This window comes from Chelonoidis abingdonii, chromosome 11 (genome assembly GCF_003597395.2).
Source record: "Chelonoidis abingdonii isolate Lonesome George chromosome 11, CheloAbing_2.0, whole genome shotgun sequence".
Taxonomy (NCBI): Eukaryota; Metazoa; Chordata; order Testudines; family Testudinidae; genus Chelonoidis; species Chelonoidis abingdonii.
The window spans coordinates 62059651-62069363 of NC_133779.1; the positions used below are offsets into that span (position 1 = coordinate 62059651).

General features: G+C 59.1%; 1 protein-coding gene across 1 annotated transcript; it reads left to right on the forward strand.

Annotated features, from left to right (window-relative positions):
- Nucleotides 1-703: 703 nt before the first annotated feature.
- On the forward strand, nt 704-8497 carry DEDD2 (death effector domain containing 2). The gene is made up of 5 exons (XM_032775975.2): nt 704-1517; nt 1702-1812; nt 2226-2357; nt 6874-7291; nt 7829-8497. Exons 1-4 carry the CDS (start codon nt 1049-1051, stop codon nt 7239-7241), a joined length of 1080 nt encoding a protein of 359 aa, XP_032631866.1. The 5' UTR covers nt 704-1048; the 3' UTR covers nt 7242-7291; nt 7829-8497.
- The last annotated feature ends 1216 nt before the right edge of the window (nt 8498-9713 follow it).

Below are 9713 nucleotides of genomic sequence, written 5' to 3' on the forward strand. Positions count from 1 at the left end.
GGCTCTGGCCACACCTCCCTGGGGAGGCCCTGAGGCTGGGGCTGTGTTGGCAGCTCAGGGTGGTTGTTCTTGTCGGTTTGGTTGCAGCCACCTTGTGGCGCCTTTGTTCTGGGACACCTGTGCAGGGAGCCATGGTGCTGCTCAGCCATGAAACAGCCATTTACAGCACAGGACTGGCAGCCAAGTTCTGCAAAGGGACTGGTGCCTAGTGGTGCTTAGACTTCTGAGTTCTCTCCCCAGCTCTGGGAGGGGAGTGGCAGCTAGTGGTTAGATCAGGGAGGGCTGGGAGCCAGGACTCCTGGGTTGTCTCCCTGGCTCTGGGAGGGGAGTGGGGGCTGGTGGTTAGAGCAGGGGATTGGGAGCCAGGACTCCTGGGTTCTCTCCCGGCTCTGGGAGGGGAGTGGGGGCTGGTGGGTTAGAGCAGGGGAGCTGGGAACCAGGACTCCTGGGTTCTCTCCCCAGCTCGGGAGGGGAGTGGCAGCTAGTGGATAGAGCAGGGAGGGCTGGGAGCCAGGACTCCTGGGTTGTCTCCCTGGCTCTGGGAGGGGAGTGGGGGCTGGTGGGTTAGAGCAGGAGGGCTGGGAACCAGGACTCCTGGGTTCTCTCCCCAGCTCTGAGAGAGGAGTGAGGACTAATGGGAGAGAGCAGGGCATCAGAATTCTGAAGTTCATGAGGGAATTGCAGCCCGATGCTTAGCACAGGACTAGGAAGGGAACCCAGGTGTCCTGGTTCCCTGTTCCCAGCGCTGCGCAGAGTCACTCCTGGCTCTGTTCTCACGAGCTCTGAGTGACTCCCTGGCTTTTCCTCTCCCCAGTGACACGGCATCAGGTGCTCTCTTGCTCTAGCTCACAGTCCTGCTGTCCTTTTGCAGACGCTGTTTGGACTCGAGTGCCCAGAGAGATTTTGTGCTGTAGGATTCCCCACGGATTCTCCGTTGAGCCCTAACACGTGTCAGACCCCAGGTCTCCCCCCATTCACCTGCCCCAAAGCGCTTGCCATCTGCTGCCCTAGCCAAAGCCAGAGCTGATCTGCAGGCCCGTGAGCTGGGATGGCTGAGATGAAGCGGCCGGTCATTTCCCACCCTTGGGAGGAGGAGGAGTGCTTGGAGTACTACGGCATGGTGTCCTTGCACCACGTGTTTGAGGTGATTGGCTCCCAGCTGACCGAGAATGATGTGGCTGTGCTCTCCTTCCTCCTTGATGAGACCCAGCCCTGGACCCACCCGCTGGACCCCAGGCTGTGGGCTGTGGTGGAGGAGGATGGAACAGAGACCCCCTCGCCTCTTCTGGAGAACTGGCAAAGGAGGAGCCGGTGCTGGCAAGCTCCGGTGGAGGCAGCTGGGAGCCTAGAGGTGGTGGGTGAGCAGCACCAGCCCAGGAACGGGGTCGAGCTGCTGCTGGAGCTGGAGAGGAGAGGGAGATGTGACGAGACCAATTTCCTGCAGCTCCTGCAGCTCTTGCGGTTGCTGACCAGGCATGACCTGTTGCCTTACGTCACCCTGAAGCGGCAGCGGACAGGTACCAGGGCTTGGGAGGAGAAGGGGGCATTGGCTCCAGGCTGTGCTTGTGGGGGTGGAGAGCTCTGAGATGTGCCTGCTCTGAGCCAGACTTGGGACAATGAGGCATACACGGGGCTGTTTCCATCCGCCGAATCCCGCTGTGGTGCTATCTCAGGGGAACTCGCCTCTCTTCTCCCCCTTAGTGTCCCCTGAGCGATACACCTACGGCCCGTCTGTGACAGCTTCCGACCGGCAGATGGACAGTTGCCTCGGCTCAGCCTCTGCAGAGACCCAGCCCGATCAGTGGGAGACAGGTACGATGGCAGGCTGCGCTGGGGTAGGGGGGATGTATTGCCCTCTGCCAGTACTAACCTCTTCCCCTTCTGCATAGCTAGGAATGGGAACGCAGGCCATTGGCCTCTCTTCTCATTTGAGGAGGCCTCAGCACCCTGGGGAATGAGCCTGCATCTCAGCCCTGGCATGCGGTGTGCTCCTTTCCCTGGCTTGGAAATGAAGCAGTGCCTGCCCCCTGGCGGTGTGGGGAGCTGAGGGCAAGGGCTCTGTGGGAGGTGGGTCCTGAATCCCTCTCCTCTCCCAGTGCTGGGGTAGAACCCAGGAGTCCTGGCTTTAGCTGATAGAAGCCACGCCCTTTGTGGAGCTCTGCTCTGAGCGCTTGCCCTGTCCTCTGCAAGGCTCCTCTTACCCAGACCTTTCTTCCCTTCTCCAGGCTCCAACTCCAGCAAGAGGAAGCGAGTGAGCAGAGGCAGGGCACGGGCCAGTGCCCTTGGCAGGCGGCGCGGAGCCAAGACAGTCCCTGCCCTCAAGCAGGAGCCCCCGTCCCCCACCAAAGTGACCTGTGGTAGGTGTCTGGCTGGCGCATGCCCAGGGTCCCCCTGCCTTTGGACCAGGCCATGGAAAGACTCCGGTTCCTGGTGGGGGATAGATTGGAGCCTCCTGCTCTTCCCCCACAGCCGGGATGGGGCAGGGATGCTGGTCTGAGTCTCTAGCCAAAGTGCAGGCCCCTTCCGTGTCAGTGACTTTGGGCCGGGGGGGCTGCGCAAGTCCAGCGGGGTGCCTCACCCCAGCCCTGTGGGGCCTCTCTCTGGGGAGGGGGAGCAGGGAGCACTGGCCCACTCCTGTGAGCCTGTGGGTCCCATCCCGTTGGCTGTCCTGCTCTAACTGTCTGAATGGCTACTCCTTGTGAGAGGGCGAGAGAAAACGCCTGAGATGTGCCAGCCCTCGAGTGCCAGGTGCTGGCCTGGGCGGGGCCTGACTTCCACCCGTGTTATATGCTGGTCTAGGGGCTGAGCCCGGGGTAGGCTAGCTAATCCCCAGGCCAGTGCAGACTAGGAGGAGCAAGCAGCGGATTGAATGGAGGCAAATAACTGAGAGAAGCTGGTTCCACTGCAGGAAATTCTAATCCCAAACCAGATTGATTCCAGCTGCGTGTCTGTACCGCCTCTGGCGCGGGAGGGCCTGGTGTCGGACTGAGGTGCTTGGGTGCTGTTGGAGAGCAGAGAGCTGAGATTATTTAAATCCTGCCTACGGTACCCTAGCATGTGGGACTGTGCTGTGTTCCCCTCTTGGGGTGTCACGGGGTTCAGCTCTGCTCTCTGTCTGTTCCTCAGTCACTGCCTTTAGACTAGCAAAGGCCATTGAGGTTGGCTCCTGCAGTGGTTGGTTGTGCAAAGTGCCAGTCCCAGGTGCTTCCGAATTCCTGCGTTCTAGGCCCAGCTCAGCCGCTGCCCTGCTGGGGGATTTTAGGCAAGTCACACTGCCTTTCTGTGGCTCAGTTTCCCCATCTGTAACCGAGAGAGAACAATCCTGAGCACTTGGTTAAGTGCTTTGAGATCTATTGGTGGAAAGTGTTGTCGGAGCCAGGGCTTAGCATTGTTCAGGTCCAGGAGTCCACAGACTTGTGACTAGAAGGTCAGGGCCCTATGAGCTGCTCCTGCTTAGGTGGGCGGCTCTCTAGCAGGTGCTGGCGGGGTATGGAAGCTGCGTGGTGTCAGGCACACTCTGAGGGCTGACAAGGTAGTGGAATGATCACGTCTGACCTTAAATTCTAGGAATCTAGCATGGCTTGTGGCCATTTCCAAATACCCACCTAGCTCTGATAGACCCCAGATGCTGCCAGCTCAGTTCCAAGGTGGTGGCCTGGATTTCTGTCTCCAAGACCAGCATATAACCCCTGCGCCCCGCTCAGCCTGCCGAGTGCCAGCATCACCACCACTCTGTGTCCTGTTGTCTGTCAGTGCGATGCGAATGACCAGAAAAGCAAACTGCACAAAAACGCTCTCTTCCCGTTTGACCAATTTGCAGGCCATGGGTTCTAACGAAGAAGGTTCAAAAATAATTCAATGAGTCTCAATACTGCAACTTCACGGTGCAGCTAAGCCATCCGGCGGGTAGGTGCACGGATCGGACCGTAAGCTCCCTTCCACACTAGATTGTTGCCTGTCTGTCTGATAATGTTACCTTGCTTCTTGGGGGCACAAATCCCAGGACCACTGGTGAGGTCCAGACAGCAGCTCTGCATTCATAATTTCCTGAGTCGCGGGAGGCTGGGCCCTCCCCTCTATCTGTCTTCCAGGTTAGGGCCTGGTGACCAGTCTGATTTTCCTTGGTATCACGATTTTTTTGTTGCTGCTGCTGCTACTTGATTTCTGCCAATTCTCTCTCAATCCACCATTTAAATTCCAGGTTACTAAGCAAAAGTTGATGATAAAGAGACCCTGTGTCTCTATTGCAAGCTACTCAGAACTGTCTCGCAAAGGTAACTGACTCCAGCGCACCCAATCTCGCCTGCAGTTGTCGGTGAAACCCATCCTGTTTTGAATGTGTGCTCTGAATCCCCACTGCAGGGCTCTGAAAGAGGGCTCCCCTCATGCATGCTGATCCAGAGAGACCTCAGCAGTGCTGAGCCCACCCCGCTTTTGGGACAGCTCCTGTGTCCCTGTCAAGAGGGTCCGGCCGCTCCAGAAGGGCACGGCGGGGAGTCTGTGCCACAGACCCCCAGCAGGTTCTGCTGGGAGCGGCTCCGCATGCCAGCTTGCATGCTGGGGCGCCAGTGGGAATGGGGGATGGACCAAGTAACCCCCAAACCCCGGCGTGCTGGATTCTTCCCAGACTCCAGCTAGTGGCTCACGTTTCAGATGGTCCCCAACCCATGCCGCTGGCCACTGCTGAAGCCATTAGAATCTGGCACCTTCCTGCCAGCTGCCTGCCTCATACACTCCCCAGCCACTCTGCACAGCCTGGTTAACAGCCCACCCTGGCTGTGTCACTGGTTCCTGTGCTCTCCTGTAAGCAAGAGTGAGCCTCCAAGTGCTCCCCCGAGTCTCTGGGGGGCGCCTCTCAGCCCTGTGGCCTAGTGTCCATCCAGCAGCCGGCCCCTCCCGCAGCTGAGGTTCTTTGCCGTATTGATGCCCAGAATGATGTCTTGCTGTTACCATGTGCTAAAATCTTTGAACCCTGTTTCTCTCGGTCCACAGTTGAGATCAACCCCCCGGAAAAGCATAAGTATCGGCCAATGCAAGCAGGCCGAGTGCCAGGCTCTGGTAAAAACCCAAACTCACTTCAGAGCATAGCTCCCCCGGTGCCCCTGCGCCAGGGCGGCCCCGCCTGTTAGCTGGGCCGGGAGGGACAGGGCCCTGGATGTAACAGGCTCTGTGCAGACCTGGCAGCAGAGGCTGCCAGCGCCTGTCCTGGCGAGGGACTAGCTCACCCACCCCACGTGTGGGGAGTCTGGGCTGCTAGTGTGAAAACCCCAGTCAGCTGCTCACCCTGACCTTCTCACGCTGATGTGGGGGGAGCCAGTAGAGCAGCAGCCCCCACTCTGTGGTGCTCGGTGGTTTACAACGTTGAGCAGCTTGCTTCGTGCTACCCATGGCTTTCCCCAGCTGCTGGCAACAGCTTGTCCCCTCTGGGGCGCTGGGCATGCCCTGGGCACCTCCTTGGGGGCAGCAGTCCCACATGCCTGTAACCTCAGCAGCTGCTCAGGTCCCCGTCTCTCCCAGCCACAGGGGGGCAGATTTGATCCCTGGGGGAGGAAGTGACCCCAGTCCTGCCCCGCCAGCCCTTCCGAGGAGGGCACCAGATCCCAGTGGGTTAACGTCACCCCTGCTGTTCCTGGATTCAAGGTTCCCTTGAGCCAAGCCTCCAGGTACAGGCTGTGTGTGGTGTCAGTAAAACGGAAGGAAGCTGTCAGCTGCTCAGCATGTCGCTAGCATCTGGAGGAGCAGGCTTGAGCGGGGAATTGGGATTGCTGCCAGGGCACTCCGTGACCCGCCCCCCCTCAGTCTGGATTGCCTGACTCCCGAGTGCTCTGAACCCGGGAGCGGCAGGGACTCCTATCACAGCTTGCGCTGGCCTCTCAGACAGCTCACAGCCCGAATGGGTGAGAAGGGTGCCAAGCCCAGTGGGCATCCTGTCTTGGCACACCTCTGCCAGCCCCTTGCCTGTCCGAGCTCCTCAGCACTACCGTGTCCCTCTGGCAGCCTGCGTTGGGCATGACTTTAGCCCTGCCCCCTCTCCGGCAGGTGGGGGGTGTCTCGGAGTGTGAGCAGAGCGGTGTAGTTTTGGGGGGCCCGGGCTCTGGGCGGGGTTCCCTGGCAGTGGAGGCCGGGGCTGTGACTGCACTCTGAGTTAATGCTTCTACAGGTGAGGACCACAAGACAGAGCCCTTAAGCAGACGGCCTTGTCGAGCGTATGTAACACCCACCTGCCTCTCGGGTTCTTTATTTGACCGTATCTTGCTCTGTAGCCATTGTTCTCCCTTGGATGCCCCCTTTTGATTTTGGCCTGACAGGCGGCTGATCCAAAACTACACCCCACCTCTTCCTGGCTACAGCCAAACTCTGCCAAATCTGGGGAAATGAGCCTGGAAAAGCAGATTCTCCGACCAGCTGAGTGGGGCTAGGGCAGGGAGGGCCGCCTGCGGAGATAGTCGGTCAATGGGGCACTCTCCCCTCCCTGTGGGGTGCTGATCTCACTGGCAGTGGGGGCTCTATGGAGAGAGCAGGGCAGAAGCCAGCAGAGCTGCCCTGGTTGCTCAGTGCGAGGCAAGCTGGCTGGGTGGGCCCCCAGAGCCGCTCCAGAGGGTCTTGTCTAGCTGGGGCAGGGATGGTAGGGGGCCGGTGGGGTAGGAGATGGATGTTTGGCAAGGTTTGGCTGTAGCCCTGTGGTGAGAGGATGCTCTAGGGAGGGAGTCTGGAGCCCTTGGTGGGCCCCCCCAGGCCTGTTGAGAGCTGCCCTGCCCCCCAGCATCACACTGCATGAGCGCGCGGTCTGTATGCCGCTGGCCTGTGCCCTCTGGCGCTGATGCCCCGTGTCTCTCCTCCCCTCCCCTGTCTGTCTCTGCCCTCTTCCCCCAGACATCCGGCTGCGGGTGCGCGCTGAGTTCTGCCAGCACGAGCCGGTCCTGCGGCAGAACGTGCTGTCTAACAAGCAGCACCGGCTGGAGCGCCAGTTCGACATCTTCGGCCAGTCCAACACCATCCTCAAGTCGCGCGACCTGGGCTCCATCATCTGTGACATCAAGTTCTCGGAGCTTTCCTACCTGGACGCCTTCTGGAGCGACTACATGAATGGGTCACTGCTGGAGGCCCTCAAGGGCGTCTTCCTCACCGAGTCCCTCAGGGATGCCGTGGGGCAGGAGGCCATCCGGCTGCTGGTCAACGTGGACGAGGATGACTACGAGGAGGGGCGCCGGCTGCTGCTGGAAAGCCTCGGCCCCCAGTGACAGCGCCGTGGGGCGGGGACACAGCCTGGCTTCCGGGGAGCTCGGTCTGGGTGGGTAGCGCTTCCTGCCCTTCCCGGGTGTTTGCCGGCCTCTTCTACCTTGATAGCTAGCCATGCACGCAGGCCGGGTCCCCCCCGCTAGCCCCATCATCCCTAGTCCGTGCAGGCACACCAGGTCTGCTCCCCCCATGCTAGCCACCATCACCCCCAGTACGTGCGTGTACACACGCACACTCTTGTCTCTCTCCTCTCCTCCCCTCCCCCCCATGCTAGCCACCATCACCCCCAGTCCCTCCCCCTCCACACACCCACACCAGGTCCCTCTGTCCCCCATGCTAGCCACCATCCCCACTGGCGCCATCTGACCCTAGGTCCCAGCCCCTGCATGCTAGGCACCATCACTCCCAGTCACCCCCCCACACACAGACATTAGCCACCCTCACCCTGGGTGCTAGCCCTCCTGCCCCAGGCTGCTTCTGGGTGTTAGCAGAGGAATGCGCCCGGGGGGGGGCGGGGGGTCCCTCTGCCACTGCCCTGAGCCCATCCCCTGTGATGGGCCATGGCGCTTACCCCCCCCTTCTCTCCCAGGTCTCGGGCTATACTTTTTTCTAAGCCACTGGAGCTCATCCACTTGGGACACGGAGACTCCTGAGAAGGACCCTGTCTGGGTGCTGCCACGGGGAAAACCTCTGCCCGCCTGCAGGCCTCTGACTGTGCCAGCTGGGCCAAGCACTGGACTGAGTGATGCACCTCCTGTGTTGCCGAGGAGACAGGACAGGCAACTCCGGACTCACAGGGTGTGGGGCCAACCCCCTCGAGGGCTCGCCGTGGCCCTTGTCCCTGGACAGGGGCACCGCTGACCAGGAGACTTGAGCTTTCATTATTTTCAGGACACAAACCTGGTTTTCCTCCTGCTGCCGTTTGGGCTGGGGGGTGCAGGTGGAAAGGGGGAATCAGAGTCACTTTTCTTAGGGACGTTTTCCTGGGCTCTGGCTATTTGTACATAATATAAATATATCATGGGGGGATGGGACGGACAGGGCTCAGGCAATGGCTGCAGGAATTTGTCCTCAGTCCTGGGGGTGAGGGGGTGTCAGCTGGTGTAATTATTTAAAAAAGATGGTATTTTTTTAAGCAAAAGAAGGAAAAGTGCACACAAAAAAAACCAAAACAGCCTGACCTGATCTTTTTTGACAAATGGTTTTGCTGCGTCTTGTATCGAGGATGGAAAAAAATCAATAAAACAGAGAATTTGTAGTGGAGACTCTTCTTGAACAGGCACTTTCAGTTCCTTCTCCGCCAGCCTGGGGCAGAGCCCAGGGCTCCTGGCTCCCGGTCCCCCGCGCTGGGGCAGAACCCAGGGGTCCAGCTGTAGTAAGGGAAGTCGGGTGGTGCTGGGTCGCTGCAAGGGCGACTCTGCTGAGCTGCCCTTTTCCATGTCCAGTGCAGGCCTGTGGAGAACAGCGCTGGGCCAGTGCCAGGGTGGGGGTGTGTCCTGGCCCCTGGGCTAGTCACCCTCCCCCGCTCTTCCCTTCACCTCTCCAGGCCGAAGCCCTTGTGCGACTGAAAGCCTGGCTGTCGTGAGGATCCACAACTCCCAAGCCAGGCTCCCAGGAGTGTCTCGTTTTGGCCTTCACAACATCCTCAGCAGTGAGATCCACAGGTTAACTGTGCTCCGTGAAGAGATGGGGCCTGTTTATTTCACTGATGAGCCCTGGTTCTTGTCATTTCCACATTCGCTCTCCACGCCAGTCAGGATTTTATAGCCCTCAGTCGCCTCTTTCCCAAGCTGAACAGTCCCAGTCCTCACACGGGTGCCGTTCCAGCACCCCCCCCCATCCTTTCGGTTCCCTGTGTTCTAACAGCTGTTCTGAGGGGGGCGCGGGGGTACCCGGGGGTGTGTGAGAGGCGTTATATTGTCTGTCGTCTTCTCCCTTTTCTAATGGCTGCCAACAGCCTGATCGCGTCTTTGGCTGCTGCTGCACATGGAGTGGATGTTTTCAGAGAAGGATCCACCATGACTCCAAGCTCTTTCCTGAGGGGGAAAAACTAATTTAGAGCCCGTTTGTGTGTTTAGAGCTGGGATTATGGTTTCCAAGGTGCATCAATTCGCACTTAGCAGCATAAAATTTCATCTGCCTTTTTGTCCAGTCTCCCAGTTTGGCGAGATCCCTTTGTAGCTCTTCACAGTTGACTTTGGCCTTAACTATCTTGAGTAATTTTGTATCATGGGGAAATGTTACCACCTTGCCGTTTGCCAGCTCACTTGGGAATATGTTGAACAGCCCTGGGCCCAGTACAGAGCCCTGGGGGACCCTGCTATGTACTTTCCTCCACTGTGAAGAACGACCATTGTCCCTCCCCTTTGCTTCCTGTCTTTTAACCACTTACTGATCCAGAGAAGACCTTCCCTCTTATCGCACGATTGCTTAGTTTGCTTAAGAGCCTTTGGGTAGGGCCCCTGTCCAAGGCT

What these genes read in the sequence shown, in the direction of transcription:
- DEDD2 (XM_032775975.2), top strand. Translation starts at nt 1,049, where the DNA reads ATGGCTGAGATGAAGCGGCCGGTCATTTCCCACCCTTGGGAGGAGGAG. An exon ending in CCTGAAGCGGCAGCGGACAG is followed by an intron (nt 1,518 to 1,701) that starts GTACCAGGGCTT and finishes TCTCCCCCTTAG; the next exon opens with TGTCCCCTGAGCGATACACC. An exon ending in GCCCGATCAGTGGGAGACAG is followed by an intron (nt 1,813 to 2,225) that starts GTACGATGGCAG and finishes TCCCTTCTCCAG; the next exon opens with GCTCCAACTCCAGCAAGAGG.